This window comes from Plectropomus leopardus, chromosome 12, assembly GCF_026936395.1.
Source record: "Plectropomus leopardus strain MGB_pleo_1.0 chromosome 12, ASM2693639v1, whole genome shotgun sequence".
NCBI lineage: Eukaryota > Metazoa > Chordata > Actinopteri > Perciformes > Serranidae > Plectropomus > Plectropomus leopardus.
Window position 1 is genome coordinate 35,060,169 of NC_142187.1, and position 18,313 is coordinate 35,078,481.

The 18,313-nt window shown below is 38.4% G+C and overlaps 3 protein-coding genes across 4 annotated transcripts in view; 2 read left to right on the top strand and 1 right to left on the bottom strand.

Annotated features, from left to right (window-relative positions):
- Positions 1–5,095, bottom strand: part of dnaaf11 (dynein axonemal assembly factor 11) — a 50,546-nt gene extending 45,451 nt beyond the window's left edge. For both annotated transcript variants that reach the window (XM_088085949.1, XM_042497417.2), the window contains exons 1-6: positions 5,033–5,095; positions 3,945–4,112; positions 2,959–3,036; positions 2,565–2,737; positions 1,455–1,675; positions 140–313 (exon numbers count right to left, since the gene is read on the bottom strand). In XM_088085949.1, coding sequence (XP_087942075.1) covers positions 140–313; positions 1,455–1,675; positions 2,565–2,737; positions 2,959–3,036; positions 3,945–4,112; positions 5,033–5,042 — 824 coding nt within the window. In that variant the 5' untranslated portion in view covers positions 5,043–5,095. The remainder of the gene's footprint in view (positions 1–139; positions 314–1,454; positions 1,676–2,564; positions 2,738–2,958; positions 3,037–3,944; positions 4,113–5,032) is intronic.
- A 101-nt stretch (positions 5,096–5,196) lies between these two features.
- Positions 5,197–11,725, top strand: LOC121951178 (uncharacterized). The gene is made up of 4 exons (XM_042497418.2): positions 5,197–6,511; positions 8,060–8,172; positions 8,381–8,501; positions 9,562–11,725. Exons 1-4 carry the CDS (start codon positions 6,241–6,243, stop codon positions 10,341–10,343), a joined length of 1,287 nt encoding a protein of 428 aa, XP_042353352.2. The 5' UTR covers positions 5,197–6,240; the 3' UTR covers positions 10,344–11,725.
- Positions 11,726–12,101: 376 nt separating this feature from the next.
- Positions 12,102–18,299, top strand: LOC121951164 (uncharacterized). Its single transcript, XM_088085951.1, has 3 exons — positions 12,102–13,700; positions 15,129–15,189; positions 15,954–18,299. Exons 1-3 carry the CDS (start codon positions 13,329–13,331, stop codon positions 16,850–16,852), a joined length of 1,332 nt encoding a protein of 443 aa, XP_087942077.1. The 5' UTR covers positions 12,102–13,328; the 3' UTR covers positions 16,853–18,299.
- The last annotated feature ends 14 nt before the right edge of the window (positions 18,300–18,313 follow it).

Here is an 18,313-nt window from a genome sequence, read left to right on the forward strand (position 1 = left end):
CACATTTTGTGCGCAGAGGGATGCAGGAGAGAGTGTGTGTGTGTGTGATATTAAAGTAGGCCCTAAAGGGTTAAATAAAGTCAGTCTGCACAGGAGAAGTGTAATCGTGGGTGAATAATCTTAAACAAAGAGCTCTTACTTCTCCTTTGCCCTTCTCTTCTCCTCCAGGTGGCGATGAGCCTCCAGACGAGATTCGGGGGTGAATGAACACGGCGTGTGCCAGAACTCCTTCTCCCGCCGCTCCTCATCAGACTCGGGGGTCGTCACGCTCTCCTCCACCTCCTGGTTCTCCTTATTCTCCTCCGACGCCGGACTACAGACGCAGAAACATTCAGCCACTTCAGCTTCAGTTTATAATGAAAACACAACTTTTATCTTCTCCAGAAAATAAATCTGATTCAGTGCAGCAGAGTGTGAGTCTTTTTATCACAATTAACACTTATTATTTACTTAGCATCATTATTTTTAATAATATTATTATTATTATTAATATTTGTGTTTTTTAATCAAGACTTTTTAAAACTTATTTTTTCTCATCACTTTTATCATTTCTCAATTTTATTTCATTTCATCTTTATTTTACTTCTATTTCTTCTAGCTTTTTTACTTTAGTTTATGTTGATTGTTATTATTTTTTTAAGTATTATATTATAGTATTTTTAAACTAATGGGCTGTCGGACATGATCTTTTTGGTAAATCTTTTTTTATTTTATTTTCACTCTAAATTAATTTAGTTTTACATAAATGTTTGTAGACTATCACAATTAACACCTATTATTGACTTATTGTATCATTATTATCATTATTATTATTAATGTGTTTCTTTCTTTAATTAAGTCTTTTAAAACTTATTTTTTATCATTACTATTATCATTTCATTTCATTTTATCTCCATTTTATTTCTATTTCCTCTTGTTTTATTACTTAAGTTTATGTTGATTGTTATTATTTTTTAATAAAGTATTTTTGAATTACCTTATACTTTTTCTGATTCTTATAACCATTATAATAATATAAAAATAATAAATAAAGAGGAAGAGGAAGAAGAATCATCATCATTATTATTATTATTATTATTATTATTAATATTATTATTACAAAATCAGATAAATATTTTGTCATATATGAGGTTTCCAGCGACAGTGAAATTCTCTTTCCTAAAATATATTTTTAAACACAGTAGTTTCACTTGTAAGGATGCTTCTTTGCTTTTTTTACGGCTCTGTTGATTTTTTATAGTTTTACGACAGCATTTTAATATCACATTTCCATAAATTGTCTTTTAAAAAAGGAGCAAAGGCAGTGAAATCCATAGTGTGGATCAAGCTAAAAAAAAAAACACTAGCTCCTACATTTCCCAGAATGCAACACAACAGCTTATTTCTGTTTTTGGCCCTTTGTTAACGCTCAGGCGTGTTCGGCTCTGACAGGAAGCGGTCCAGTTTGCGCTCACACTGTGTTGTTGATGTCGGTGTACCAGCGGCCGTCGAAGCCTGCTTTCCTCTCCTTGTCTCCTCTCTCCTCTCCTGCTTCCTTCCTCTGTGCCTCCTCTCTCTCCCTGGCTCTCCTCCGCAGGTACTCCTCCTCCTGCTCCCACACTCGTCTCCTCACCTCCTCCAGCCCCTGAGAGGCCCGAATCCTCTCCGACCGGCTGATCTCCGTCCCGTCCAGCCACTGACGACACAAACAAACCAAAACTCTCAGTCACAGTTCAGAGTTCCTCATCCAAATCTTCACCCAAATCAAAATGACTTTAATTATTTATTCCTTTTTTTTAATCTGTATCGTATCATAGTTTCATATTTAAAATTATGTTACAAAATTATTATAGTTTTTAATCACTTTTTCCAGGTCATGACCTTTTTAATATTGTAAAAATATTTTTGTAAATATTTTTATCTAATTTAAAAAAAAAATCTTGTACTTTTAACGTTTTCTCTACTTTTAACAAATGTCTTGTACTTTTATTGTTTTCTTTTGTTGCACTTTGCCTTCGTCCTATTTTTTGACAGAAATCAAGCAAATTTATTCAGTATTTCATTTCCAAAGAGGAGTAAGAGAAGGTGAATACATTTTATGTGTGAAAGGAGAAGGAAGAGAAAACTTTTCAAATCATACCCCCTTTTTAAATTTTTTTTGAGTAAATAAAAAAAAAAATTAAAAAAAAACCTTACTTAAAAAGTTAATTTCAAAATTTAATTAAAAAAAAGTAAATTTAAAAAACAAAAAAGTTAAAAAGACTGCCCATCTGACCTATTCGGTAAACAAAGTATTTTATGTCTGCAAAGGATTAGGAGGAATTTTATCTTTCATCTTAAAAAAAAAGTCAATGAAAAAAGTTTATTTAAAAAAAAAATTAAATAAAAGTTAATTAAAGAATTAATTCTAAAAAAGTTCATTTTGGAAAAAAAAATTGAAAAAATGTCTCACCTTGGTATGAGAAGTTTGGATTTTTAGAACTTAACAACACGACTTCAAACCGACAAAATATCAACAACATCTGTCGTAAATGTTCAAATCGGCATTGGCATTAGATGTTGTCTCGCTCCAGCTGTTCGGTTACCTTGAGCTGCGGCAGCGAGGACACCACGAACTGCCGGTAGCCGTTGAACTCGGTGCAGGGGTTCCCCACCAGAAACAGCTCGGTCAGCCGGACGTTGTGCTGCAGAGACTCCACGCCGCTCAGACGGCCCACGAAGTTCACGGTCAGATCCAGTTTCTGGAGGCTCTCGCAGCCTGGAAATATTTTATTATTATTATGATGCTAATTTTTAAGACTGAACATTCTCTGAAACAATCGTCAATTCTCCTCATCGGTTCTTTTTCATGACTACATCACATTAAAATTAAAAAAAATAAAATTAAATCAGAACAAGATTAAATCTGAATATTGAAACATAATTTAGGGAATGTTTGTTATTTATGGGGGGGGGGGGGTCTGTGTTCTGCATACTGACCTTCAAGGTTTTCAATGACTTCGATGTTGTTCAAGGCCAAATTCAAATACTCCAGCTTCTTCAGGCGTCCGACGTTCTCTAAACAAACAATCAAGATTACAGGTAAGATATGAAAGACAAACGCGTCTGTGGAAACGTCTGTAAAGTTCAGCGTAAACACTGATTTGGTGATTTGACGGTCGAGAGACGTCCCTCAAAAAAACCCGGGTTTGTTTGTCTTTTTTGGTTGGTAACTCAAAGCTGCCAGCATGATTGTTGGACATAATATCTGAAAAATTTTAATGAGATTTGTAAGAATAAAATGAATAACTAAATAAAGACAGCAAAAAAACTGCCTTTAAAACTAACTTGAGGGTTCTGAAGGTTAATAAATTAAACAGAAATTATAAATATTTAATCCTCTAGAATTTGAGCAAATTAGTTTGAATTCTTTCAAAAAGATGGGAGGAAATAAACGAGCAGCTGAACAAGACAAGACCCTAAAATGATCAAAAACATAGTATTAAAGTTACAAGAAATATATTTTATATTTTATATTTGTATCTTCTATTTTATCTGTTTTTTTTCTATATTTATGTTTCACCAACCCACCAGAACAAATTCCTCGTATTGTGTTAACTATACCTGGCAATAAATCTTTTTCTGATTCTGATTCTGAAATGACCTGAAGATAAGCAAAACAATTAGTAAAAAAATTACAAAATAATTACCTGAAAATAAGCAAAAAATAAAAAAAGTAATGAAAATTATATGTGTCTGTAAATACTTAATATATACATTTTTTTTCTTTTGCATAATTTTATTAGAAAATTATTACATTTATGAAGGACATTTTCCCTATTTTTTGACATTGTTTTTTGGTTTCAATTAATAGCAATCGTCATACAATCATCTTTAGTTAAATACTTTTACAGAGTGAACCGTTTTTTAGTTTTTTTTCCAGTTTTTTTTCATCCAGTTTTCAGTTTCACTGCGTGACGTCTCACCGATCTTTGAGATGAGGTTGTTCTGCAGGTACAGGATCCTCAGCTCCCTGCACCACCTGTCGATGTGCTCGATCCTCTCGATGTCCTGCTGGTGCAGAGAAACTTCCTCCAGGGAGAAGATCTCACACTCGTTGTGCTCGGCCCGGCGGCGGACCAGCTCCTCTGTGACTGCGCACACAAAAACACACAAAAACACACAAAACACACACACAAACACTCAAAAATATGAGGAGAAAACACTTTGGTGCAGTAACAACACAACAAACATCAGGAGGGGCGCTGCGTTTCTGCAGCAGCATCATTACTCACATTACATCACTTACAGATCAATGCGCCTGCTTTTCTTTACTATGAGGTTATTTTGAAGCCATGTTTGGAGAGAAAAAAAGAAACCAAACAACAACAAAAAAAATAAAAAGAAATAGAAAGTTCTGGAAAAAAGGTGTTAAAATTTAAATATACTTTTTGGACATTTTACCACCTCTTTTTAAATACTTTTCTAATTATCCTCACCTTTTTTAATGAATTTTCAAGTCTTTTTTTTCACCTTTCACAAATTTCTTGCAGTTTCTGAGCCATCTCTTGCTAAATTACTCATTGCCTTTTTTCCTAATGTTTTGAAAAGAAATCACACCACTTTAGGAGTCAAACAGCTGGTAAACAGTTTAAAGAAACAGATGTCGATTCAGGTTTCAAAGGGTTAAATGTCAAATTATTATTGGTAGTGAAGAAAGTAAAACTAACGTTAGCATGCTAAATCAGTGGACTGCTCAAAATCAGCCAGACCGAGACAGTGGTCGCAATAAACTCAAACTTTACCCAAAATTAAAACTGAACCTCCATTCACCAATAATATTATTCATAATTATTTAAACGGAGAGCGCATTACCTAACGTTAACATTAGCAGCTAGCTTAATCCCCCCAAAAATTACCGTTAGCTGCTTCATTTACGTAATTAACATCTAAAATTTCACTTTTAGCTTCTAAAAAACACAAAGTTAAACGTTTAATTTACAAACAACAGTGATAAACGACAGAAACATAGCAGAGAAATGTTATTTTGTTGTCCTTTTTGTTTTTAACTCACTGTAAACCATCGTCCTCTCTGTTGTCAGGCGTTACCATAGAAACCGGCCTGATGCTGCATTCACGTACTGTGGGAAATATTATCACTACAAATGAAGGCAGCAGATATAGACTGATACTAATACCTGATTCAATTAAATCAATTAAATATCACGTATTTTCCCACATAAATATAATAATTACTATAACAGAATTATTATTTATAGTGTATGCTTAATATTGAGACTGATGCACTGACTTCCTAGCAGTATTTTGTGTGTTAGTGTGAGGTAGTTTTATCTTTACCACGGAGCATATATAATGTACAATAATGAATCCTGTTTTACAGCCTATTCATCTGCAAAGTGACCATTATTTATAGATGTCAAATATTGTAGTAAAAATACAAAAATTACAATATTTACCTTTGAGGTGAGGTAAAAAGTGCCATAAACTGGAGGTAATTAGACAAAGTACAGGTAGCTACTTCAGTAGAGTACTTGTCCTGTTATTACTTTCTGTCACTGATCTATATGCATATGCACCAGTCCTTATTACGTTTTTTTATATTTGAAACTTATTTTTCACTATTTTTATTTCTCCATTTTATTTCACTTTATTATCTTTATGTCTACCTATTATCTCCTTATTTTCCTCTAATTATTTGTGTTTTATTTGGTTCCTTTTTACTTATTTTTTATTATCCCATTTACCATCTCTCTATTGTATTTCTTTTATCCCTATTTTCATTACTCAGATACAAATCTTTCCTATTACCATTTACTTTCATTTTATCTTTATTTATTTTTCATTTGCATTTCTCATTTAATTGTTTAATTATTATTGTATATGCTGATTTATTATTATTATTATTGTTGTCGTTGATGTTTTACTCGAAAAAAACCTTTTGTTCTGAGTTTACATGGCGCACGCGAAGGCAGCACCGCTTTCATCCACTTTGAGCTCTTATTTTGAAAGTGGCATTACGGAAGTTGTTCCGACACGTTGAGGAGGAGACAACCGACCAACAACAAACAAACGTCGATTAACCGCAGCGGCATCCGTCAGCGTCCCCGCGGTGGTCTCTCGCTGCCCGGCTAACGGAAGGACCAGTTGACCGCGGACAGCTGACCGGACCCCGCACTGTCCTCCCGCACGCGCCGCGCGTCCCTCATGGTGGTTTATAACTGACGTTTTCGGCGGTTTGTTGTCGTTTCACGTCCGCGCATCATGACGAGCTACAAGGCGTTTCACTCCCAGCTGACGTCCATCATGGAGGCGCTGACCAGAGCGGCCGTGGCGGAGATCTGCGAGCTGGTGGACGACAGCTACGCGGTGCTGCAGCTGGAGCTGAGCCGCAGCCACAAGGAGAACGAGGCGCTGCGGAGGAAGCTGGAGCTCATCGAGACCATCATCGCCCGGGGACACCGGGGGAGCGCCGCGGTGCTCGGCGACGGCGGGCTGGAGGCGGCCGGCCGGGGGGGTGTGGGTTTCACCGTCGGTGAGTTTTTTTTTGTTTTTGTTTTAAATGTCCGTTATTTCCACCTCCGTGACACCGATGACGGCGGCAGCATGTTAACCGCAATGAATAAACTCCGATAACCGCTGTTTTTCCGCTCGGTGCTGTACACCAAACTCCATGAAAAAACTGCTCAGAAAATGTTATTTTGTTTATAAAACGCGCCCTTTGTTAAGTGACAGCGACGACTTTGTAACGATACTTTTTTCTCAGTGTCATTTATAATTCGGCATATATATTAAACCCCAAATTACACTAAAGCGTCATTTTTTAAAGTCGTTTTGACCTTTAACTCACGCTAAAAAGTCAGGTTAGCAGTTAACGTTCACAGCGAGCAAACAGAGTAAACTTGCCCCTTTATTGATATAAACGCTTCCCCTCCACACATGTATGTATGCCGAATTTAAGACTTGATCTAGAATATTCAGAAAATGCACTCAGATGGATAATTAAGAGCATGTGACATCAGAAAAGGTAAAATAACTTTAAACTTTAAAACTGAAGCTGGTTCTTGGCATTTCCCAACATTTTAACCACAAAATCAACAGAAATAACTTAACTACACATTATTTATATATAGTAGGCACTGATAGATTTTAAGTCCTGTTTATAATTGAGAGTGTCATTTTTTGAGTCGTTTTGACCATTGACTCCCACTATTTTGTTGCACAGGATGCAAAAAAATCAGGTTAGGAGTAAATGTTAACAGCTAGCAAGCAGAGTGGACTTTTATCAATATAAAGCTTAACCCCCTACATACATGTATATGCCTCATACATGTATATGCCAATTTAAGACTTAATTTAGAGTATTCAGAAAAAGTATTGGGACACCTAATAACGACCATGTGATGTCACATAAAGTAAAATAACTCAAATTGTTAGTTTACTGAACCAACAGTTTTCCAGTATTTTCCCCACAAAGTAAACTTAAATAACTTAGTTACACATTTATACACAGTAAGTGCTCATTTTTTAGTCATTTTGACTATTGACTCCCACTGATTTGTTTTAGACAGGATATAAAAAGTCAGGTTAGCGATTTAGTTGAGTCAGGTTACAATTCGCCATTTTACTGCTATAAAACTTTAAACCCTAAATGCATATTTGCCAAATTAAACAGCTGATCTAGAATATTCAGAAAAGGCATCAAAATACACAATTAGGTTTATATAATAATATTTTGAATCGTGCTTAAAGAAAATAATTACATTTTCTTTTTTTCATTTTCATGTGATTTCCTTCTAACTTTTTTTTTTTTTTTTTTTTTTTTTTTACAAAGTTCTTGCAGTTTTGGGGGCATGTGTTATTGTTTTGTGTTGTTAAGTTGCTCATTGCCTTCTCTCCATGTTTTTGAAAGAAATCCAACCAATAAATGGCCTAATCGAGCATAACTGTACCTCGATTTATCTGTGCACATAAACGTACTGAGTCCAGATCCACCTCAGACCCCTTCAGAGACCCCTGGAGATCCCCTTCGTCCCACCTGAGCAGCCAGTATGGTAACTTTGTTGATGTGTTTTGCACCCAGAGCGTGCCTTACCAGCTGCAGCGAGGCCCAAACAGTCGAAAGCAAATCTGAAAAGAAGCGGACGGGTCGCTGCGCTGGAGGTGACGGCAGAGCTGACTCCTGCGGGAAAAGAGGTGAGAGGACAAAGACCAAATTTAAGGATCCAGTCTGTACATTTACATGATGTCAGAAAAAACTGGACTTTTCAAATGTATAATATTTTTAAAAAATTGATTTTAAAGAGCACATTTTGTGTTTAGAGAGATACAGATGTGTGTAATATTAAAGCGGGACCTAAAGGTTAAATTTAACGTGTTTATTCTATGTTTTTTCTACGTTCAGGATTCGCCGGGAGCTGCGGAGGAGCCCAGCGAGCAAGATGTTGTTTTGATAAAGGAGGAAATGGCCAAAGAGGAGGCGGACAGGAGCGACGACACGGACGAGCTGCTCATCAACGAGGACGGTGAGCGAGGAAACACGGCGACCGTTAATAATCCAGAAATGAATGTTTAACTGACAGCCGGACTGAGGGAAACAGCCGGCATGGCTTCAAAATAAATCACAGATCACCGAGGAGAGAAGATGAAAGCTGTGATATCACACAGTCAGCAGGCGGGTTTCCATCACAGATTTAAACAAAACTTAGGATATATTTTCAAAATGTCGACGTGGAGCTGACTGCGTTTCCTCTGAGTGATGCTCTGCAGCTTCTCCTCTGGTGATAACATCCCAGTAACCATGGCGATGGATGTTCAAAACATCAGCAGCTTTATTTCTATTGCAGCCACCGCGCTAGCCGTCATTATTTCCAATCCAAGGCCACGTAGGCGTGTTATGGAGCCATGATGGAAAGGCGAGCCCCTTATACGTGGGCGTGGCTGTGTATGAGGGATTTCTGGGAGATGTAGTCCACGATTTCACAGAGGAAGTGTGGATTCAAAATTTTCTCAGAGTTATGTGATGCAATAACAGCTCTGTAGCTTCTGCTGCATCATGAGGGAGCCAGTTCCTCCTGACAAGCACATAGACACAGCGTCATGTGACCTCACAGCGTCATGTGACCTCACAGCGTTATGTGACCTCACAGCGTCATGTGACCTAGAAAAGCCTAAAAAAAGTGTTTCCATTGCAGTTTTGACAAATGCGGATTTGTCCAGTCTCCTGAACGACCACCTCATGCAGGCGTGAAAACTTTTTTACAATAAATGCGAGGGTTTTTTTTCTAAATTGAGTTTCCATTAGGCGTATTTCATATTTATGGCGTGCAATTTCAGAGTTAATAGAAACCTGCTGAAAGCGTCATGTGACAATTTGACAGCGAATGCACAGACAAACTGCAGCCTCTGTTTTTGTTTCTTTTTTTTTAGTGTAAACAGGTTTTATGTAAAAGCAGAAGTTTTGACAGAAGTGGTCACGCTGGTCTTTAGTCTCTGAGGCCTTAAATGCAGAATGACCTCCAACTCTGCCGCCATGTTTAAACTGTGTGTGTGTGTGTGTGTGTGTGTGTGTGTGTGTGTGTGAAGGGACGGAGGTGCAGCCGTCAGACAGAGAGGACAGTGATGAGGGACCCTCCGGGATGAGGACCTCAGCGGCCGACATGCGGCTGTGGGATCAGAACAGCGACGAAGCGTCAGAGCGTCAGGAATCCCACAGTGCACCGGGGTCTCCGGGCCCTGCAGGCGGCGCCGAGAGCTCGTCAGACGTGGTGTTTGATCTGGCGTCCGAGTCGGACTGCGAAGCTCCGACGAGGAAGCCGTTCCTGCTCGGGTCCGGAGGGAGCCCCAGCTCGCTGCTCGGGACCTCTGAGCTGAAGCGAGGCGTGTCCCTGATCAGCTCCCTCCCCTACGACTCAGACCTGGACCTGTGCTCGTCGTGGACCGGTCAGGGCCTGCCCAGCATGGTGCCCGTCCCTCAGCGGCCGACGCTGCTGGACAAAGTGTCAGACCTGAATGTCGCGGGTTTCCCTTTAGCTCTGGGTCTCGGGGGATCCAGAGTGGACCCGCTGGACCTGAACAGGTACTGCAGGGACAGACGCTTCGTCTGCAGCTACTGCGGAAAATGCTTCACGTCGTCCCGCAGCCTGGAGACGCATGTGCGCGTTCACACGGGCGAGCGGCCGTACAGCTGCGCTCAGTGCGGGAAGCGCTTCACGCAGTCGGGACACCTGAAGACGCACCAGAGCGTCCACACCGGAGAGCGGCCGTTCGCCTGCGAGCACTGCGGGAAGAGATTCGCCGGGAAGCAGAACCTGAGGATCCACCAGCAGAAGCACCATCCGGCGGAGCAGAGCGCCGCTCCCGTTTAACACCGACACGAGGCGGGTTTCCATCACACATGCACGCAACACTTAATGTTTTCACAGTGTCGATGAAACTCAGCGTGGAGCTGACTGTGTTTCCTCTGAGTGATGCTCTGCGACTTCTCCTCTGACCATAACATCACAGTAACCATGGCGACAGATGTTCAAAACATCAGCAGCTTTATTTCTTATTTTTGCAAAATAAGTCTTTTTGGCATCACCTGAAATAACACCTCAAACTTTTTTCTGCAGTAAATGGAATTTTTTTTTACTAAATCGCCGTGTCTCCATTAGGCGTATTTTATATTCGCAGTTTCAATTTGCGCAGTTTAAGGGTTAATGGAAACCCGCCTCCTGTCACCGCTGAACACTGCGAGCAGCTGAATTTCTGCACTCGTGATACTGAGCTCCAAAACTGTGAAAGACCAGGACCTCACTGCTGGTACTCAACCTGTCCTTTGAATACATCTTTTTTATTTTTCAGTTGAAAGTTTTAAAAGAAAGTTTGCTTTAGAAAAACTGATCCGTAGATTCGACTGTTTTCCGTTCATCAGGCCTTACACGTTTTTAACATCTGAACTGCCTTGTACAAATATGACCTGGGGCCACACTCACAAAAATTACTAGTCGAACTTGGGCTAAAACCTGGGAGGCGGGAACGTACTAGAATATTTTCGGCTAAATTCGGAGCTCTCTGAGAGTTACACGGTTTGTGATTTCGTGAGGAAGTAAATCTGTTCCATCTGATTCTGAAATTAAAAAGCCGTTGAATTTCTAGCACTGAATATTTACACATGAATATTATGTATCTGAATTTTTTGCCTTTTTTCAGATTTTCATTGTCATTTTCACCTTTATTTATTTATATTTAAATTTTATTGTATTGATTTTAATTTAGTTTTTTATGTATTTATCTTTTTTCCTCCTCTTTTTTTCTTTTTGCCTTTATTGGAGACAGGAGAGCTTAAGCGTGAAAGGGGTAAAAAGAGGGGATGACATGCCGCAAAAGGCCGAAGCTGGAATCAAACCCGTGGCTGCTGCTCCCATTTTCACCTTAATTCAGAATCCAAAATTCACATTAAAAAAAAAAAAAAAAAAAACTAATAATATTTGTAAAATGCTCAAATTCAATAGGCCAAATTTAGATGCCAAAATACCCGTTATAAAATTCAGAGTATACATCTGGGAATAATTTGAAAATAAGACAGAACAGATTTACTTCCATAATTTGGGCCCCAGATCCAGATCAGTTCTTACCTCAGAAACAACGTGGGCTGTTTGGGTCCACTTCAGTCCTTCGATCAGAGGAACGAGAGCCGACGCCTGTAAGAAGCATGTGAATGTTCATTAGTTGGTGTTAATCTGGAATAAAAAGTGTGAAATCTTAATGAACGGATGTTCTGAGTCTGTTTTTACCATCCAGGTATCTGAGATCAGGTCATCACACGATACTGGGTACCAGTCCCGTACCATCTGGTAAAAAAAAGAATAAAAAATAACATTATTTATACTACTATTACCTATACCAATGTTTTTCACATTTTTGAGCCATGTCTTGTTAAGTTGCTTGTTGCCTTTCGTCCATGTTTTTCAAAGAAATCAAACCAACCAATTTACTCCAGTATCAAAGTGTTAAATGTGTCAAATAATTTATATATACATATATATATATATATATATATATATATATATATATATATATATATATATATATATATATATATATATATATATATATATATATATATATATATCACTGTGGGCCTCTAAAATCCCAAAATGTCATTTCCTGCCTCGGTGAGGCACGAGGAGAAACAGAAACATCTACCAGCTGATGACGTGATGTTTTATCCGTCCGGGTTCATTGTGTCGGACCGTTCTCCATCCCGACACACAATGTCCGATAGAAACACAAACAAACGCCTTTCACACAATAGAAGCGCAGAGAAGCAGCAGCTGACTGGACTCTCACCGACTCCACTGCTGTCAAACAAAACCACTCACACAGTGACCCAACAACAGCAGGCTCAGCAGGGAGCCGCACACGGCCTCCAGGTCTTCACCTCACATTTAAATACAAAACGCCATTTCTGGTCCTTTTTTCACTAAATTTACTGGCAGATGGAGCTGCAATAACGTCATGGAGCTATTAATGTACACATTTCTGTTCTTTCCATAAATTTAACTGACAGTAAATTAATAGTCAACAGGTATAATTTATAAATCACATCAAATAATTTATAAATCGAAATAAAATTGAGCATTTTTAATATATTTATATATGTTTACCCATTCATTTTTTAAATTATCCATTTCTTAAATTTTTTTATTCAATTTTGACATATTATTATCATTCAGTAAATTATTTATATTTTTTTACTCTTTTCAATTACCTGTTTGTTCTATTTTGTATCTATTTTTTGCAATATATTCATCATTTAGGCCTATTATTTTTTTTTAACACATTAATTTAAAACCTACCTTTTGTATCTACCCTTGTAATCCTGCTTTTTAACAAACCGTTCAGCATTTTTGCAATATTAATATTTTTTTGTTTTTTACTCCAAAATTTTGCAATGCGTTATTTTTACTCATTCATTTTTTTGACTTTTTATTTCATAACTTTGACTTTATGATTTATTATTATTATGATTATAGTTATCATCATCATTATTATTATTATTATCATTACTATGACTGAGTTTTCCTCTTATAGTTTTCTTTTATTGGCAGAAATGGGCTTCCATATGTTTGTGCCCCTCCTCCGGTCAACAATAACACCAGGCTCTTATTTTGAAGTCGGCAGTGTTATTCCGGAAGTGTAATCCAGCAGGAAGTAGTTGTCGCCTTTGTGATGAGCGGAGCGACAAATTAAAACCCAAACACGCTCAGCGGCTCCGTTACCGACATCTGACCGTGTCTCGGCGGCCGTCGGACCTCCGCGCGGCCCGTTAGCAGGTGTCTCGGCCCGGTGTCCTCGCGAGCGGCGGGATGTCCGTGCTAAGCAGCAGCGCGCTGCACGAGCAGCTGTGCATCATCATGAGCGCGCTCACCAAAGCGGCGGTGGCGGAAATCTGCGAGCTGGTGGACGAAGGATACGCGGCGCTGCAGCGCGAGATCAGCCGCAGCCGCAAAGAGAACGACGACCTGCGGAAGAAGCTGCACCTCATCCAGTCCATCGTGGTCCGGGGCGGCGGGGGGACTGCGGCGGCGGAACCGGAGTTCGCACCCGCGGCGGAGAGCGCACCGGCGGCGGAGACGCCGCAGCAGCACCGGGACACCGACGGAGGAGACACCGGAGGAGACGGAGGAGGAGGAGGAGGAGGAGGAGGAGGAGGAGGGGTGGCGGGTCCCCGGGAGGAGGTAAACACATCATCTCATCTGTATCACCTCACTGCTGCCGGTCTACGGCCGCTCCTCAGCTGATCCCGGAGCTGAGAGTCGACTAATCGACCAAATTAAGAAAAATTGATAAACACACAGGGACTGTTCATTATTTATGAGAGAAGAGGAGGTGGGGCAAAACTAGAAAGGCGCTTTATATCTGTATATATTTTATGTATAAAAAAATGTATTTTTTCTTACATTTAATTATTATTATTATTATTATTTACATATTTATTGTTAATTATTTATTTATTATATTAGTATTTACTATTTTTCATTTTTTATCTTTTAATTAATTTTCTTGCTAATGTTTGGGTCATTTCTTTAATTACCTCATTGCACTTTTATTATCGTTATTATTAATTATATTATATTAATATTTACAAATTTTCATGCAATTTTCTTGAATTTTTCAAACTTATATCTTGCTTACGTTTGTTTCATTTCTTCTTTAATTGTTCATTACCTTTTTTTTTTTTTAAAGAAATTGTTTAAAAAAATCATAGATTAGTTATTAAAGGTCACAATATTACAAGTAAATTTTGAAATTTCAAAAGAAATCTCAATATTGTGAAAAAAGTGAATTGAGTTGTATCAAAACAATATTAATCACATAAATTTATAAGAAAAAAGTCAGAATTCTATGAGATTACTAATTTTCAGGTAATTTTCTTGTTTTCTAATGTTTGGGTCATTTCTTCTTTAATTGCTCTTTGCCTTCTTCAATTTGTATTTATTTATTTATTTAAGAAATCAAGTCAATTTGACAGTGAATACTGACCCCAGACGAGGCTGAAATTATATTAATTCTCATATTAATCTGTAGATCAAAAGTTAATCATCTCCTTATCTGTGCTGCACATGCTCAGTGCAGGTTGATCCCTTAATTTAAGATAACCGGGATTTATTTATATATTAGACCTCATTAGCTGCAGCGGAAAGTCGTATTTTCGTTATAACATGTTTTTTAGATAATGTGATAATTACACAGAGATTCTGAGATAACAGGATTAAAACAATAACTGCTCTGAACATTTCTGCAGTTTTGGTGAATCACTCGGCTGAAGGCTGATCTCGAGCAACTGTTAGAATTTAATTTGGTGTTACAACCATCTCTGGTTTCCTTTTCTTTTCTTTTTTTTTCTTTTTTTTAAATTATGTTCTCATTAAAAAGTTAATTAACCTGAAAGATGAGTCAGCCAATCAGGACTCAAGGGACATTTTATCTTAATTAGTTTGCATTTTATCGACTTCATCTGCGTCTCATGTGTTTGCCTTAATGAGGTTTGTTGATGATAATAATTGAACTTTATATTTATTGGTCAATATAATTATTCCTCTTGCAGCTGTGCTGCTGTAAGAGTTGTTTTTTTTGTCTTTTGTTTTTAATGAAATCTTTTCCAGCTTCCAGACGTGGTGTTGATCAAAGATGAAGACTCGGACAGTAACGACGCCTTCGAGGAAGGTGAGTACCAGCGTGAAACCAAAAGTTCTTGGTTTTTATTCTGTTTTTTTAGGTATTTGTTTTACTTTTGTGCTTATTTTCAGGTAATTTTCTTGTACCCTTTAACAAATATATTGCTAATTTCTCGCTTGTTAAGTTGCTCATGTTTCTAAAAGAAATTAAACCAATTTGGTTATAAAAAATGAATTAAAAAAAAAAAACCAGATTTGTCACATAAGTTATTTAAAGTAATTAATACCTAGAGGTGGAAGACAAATGTGGATTTTTAAGCGAGTAAAAGTTTTTTTCACATGCAACAAAACAACAACAAAAACACAGAAAGACAACAAAGAGACAAACAAACAAACAACAAAGAGACTAAAAATGGGTTATCAGAATATTAGAAAAAAAGCATGGGGATAATTTCCAGGAAATGTATTTTATATTAGTGTAATTATATGTTTAATATTATGTTACAGGAAAAAACAGTGGGATTTTTTTTCAGGATTTTTTCTCATTTGTTTCGAACTTTTTTGTCTGTTTTTCTTATTTTCAGGTCATTTCCTTGTACCCTCTAATTATTTTTGTTGTTGCTGTTTTTGGGGCCGTGTCATATTAAATTGCTCTCTGGCTTGTGTGTTTTGACGGAAATCAAAGCGCTTCGCTCGGGTTTCACGGGGTTAAAGAGGACAGGTGGTTACCGGAAACGGTGTGAACAGGATTACAGGACGGAAATTCCTGTAAATGTGTGTTTGCATCTGACGTTATTTTCTCTTTTCTCGCAGATCACCAAACACCCGCTGATGGAGGGACGCCCGCAGTCAGAGAGCCCGCCGCGTCCGCGCCCGTCAGCCGGAGCGTGAAGAGACACTGGACGGTGGACGAGGACGCGGACAGGAGGGCGTCCTCTGAGCCGCTCGCTCTGAAGACAGCAGGCGCGCAGCAGAGCGTCACCGTGTACACGCTGGACTCTCCCCGCAGCGAGCCCGGCTGCTCCGCTCAGCTCGGCGGCGGCGAGATGGAGGCCGGCGAGTCGGTTTGTTCCTACTCTGCACAGGTGGACCCGGACGTCCAGCTGGTCCACCAGGAGTCCCCGCTGGTCCCTCCGAGCGCCAACAGGCAAACATATTTCGGTAACGGCGCTCTGATGGAGCCAAACAGAGCGGAGCTGGATCTCAGCCTGACGTGGACCAAACAGGCGAAAAACCCGATGAGTTACGCTCACTTTCACCAAAACGAAAACCTGGACGGCGACGCTTTCGGGCTGAAGATGATCAACGTGACGGGCTCCACCTCCACAGACTGCCAGCTGTCTGAAAGCAGCAACTCTGCGTTTGAGTACGACGACGCCGACGTGATGAACTACGCCCTCTACCGGGACCAATCAGGACGCCCGCTCGCTCACGGGCAGCCGGGCGCCCGAGCGAAACGCTTCACGTGCGCCGTCTGCTCCAAGACGTACGCCACGTCTCAGAACCTGGACGTTCACATGCGGATCCACACGGGCGAGAGGCCGTTCACCTGCAGCCAGTGCGGCAAGAAGTTCACGCAGTCGGCTCACCTCAAGTCGCACCTGAGCGTGCACACAGGGGAGCTACCGTACGCCTGCACGCTCTGCTCGCGCAGCTTCATCGTCAAATACAGCCTCAAGTTACACGTGAAGAAATGTCATCCCAACGTCTGAGCGGCGCGCAGGTTTCGCTCCACAATCCTCTGCTCTGTAAATAGTTTTAAAATCAAAGAGGCTATTTAAAATTCACGAATAACAAGTTTTCTAAATGTGCAGGAGACAAAGTGAGTTTTAAAAGGTTTTAAAATATTTAAAGTACGCTCTTTTAACCCTTAGAAACTTGTGCAGATTGTCTCGATTTCTTTGAAAACCATGTGGAGAAAGTGACAAGCAACTAAATAAGAAATTATCCAAAAATAAATGCATAAACTGCAAGAAAGTGGTAAAAAGAAAAAAAGTTACAAAAAATCATATATATATTTTATATATATGAATTTATTTTATTTTCTTGATAATTTGATAATTGGCTCGATATATTTCAGAAACATGGAACAAGTTACACAAATATTACCTGAAAATAAACAAAAGAAAAAGACAGAAAAGTTTTTAAAAAAGGAACAAAAAGGGACTTTAAGAAAATGCCAAAAAAGAAAAGAAAAAAAAACTATATATTTTTTAAGAACACAGAAATGTGTTTTTTTAATTTTAAAGAAATAATTATAACATTAATAAATCATTTCTTTTGGACATTTTTCATTTTTTCCCTATTTTCTTTTTTTTTTTTTAATATCTTATAATCCCCCAACTAATTTTTTAGGTAATAGTAAAAAAGTTAAAAATCAGTAAATAAGGCAATAACCTGAATGGTAATTCTGATAATAATAAATACAGTTTTCCCTATTTTTCCCCTAGATATTTCCCACTTGATTTTAATTTTCTAAATCTAAATCTTGATTCTAATTTCTAAATTTCTAATTTCTTGCAGTTTGTGCAACATTTCTTACCGAGTTGCTCATTGCCTTTTTCCTTGTTTTCAAAAGCAAACAATCCAGTTTTCTCCGGTTTCAGAGGTTTGAACGTGAGCGGCGTCTGAAAACTGATGTCCATCCAGGTTATTAAAGAATGAGTTCAACTTTTTTAATTAGTTGACAGAAAATTTGTCAACTATTCTGATAATTATTCAATCGTTTGGCATTTTTGCTGAAAAGTAACTTCAACGTTTGATGTTTTTTGCTTCTCAAATTTGATAACCTGCTGTTCTTTTTATTCACATCAGAGTAAATTGAATATTTTGGGGGTTTCGAGTTGCTCGGACATTACAAGACATTTGAGGACGTCACACTGGGCCTGAGGGAAATGTTCAGTTTTGTTATGCTATAAAGACCAAATAACTATTTGAGGAAAAAAGCAGCAGATTAAAGCATCTCATTTATCAAACAGGAGGTGTGTGATTTCAGAACGAAACCTAAATTTTGTCACGTTTTTGTTCAGCTTTGTCTCTGCTGTTTGAGTCTATAGTGTGCAGGTCAAGAGGTTAATAGCTGTGCGAAAAAGCCAAAATTCTGTATAAATCTTATTAGGTTTGTGTCATTTTTTGTTAATAAAACAAATTTTGAAATTGTTTTGTGTCATTTT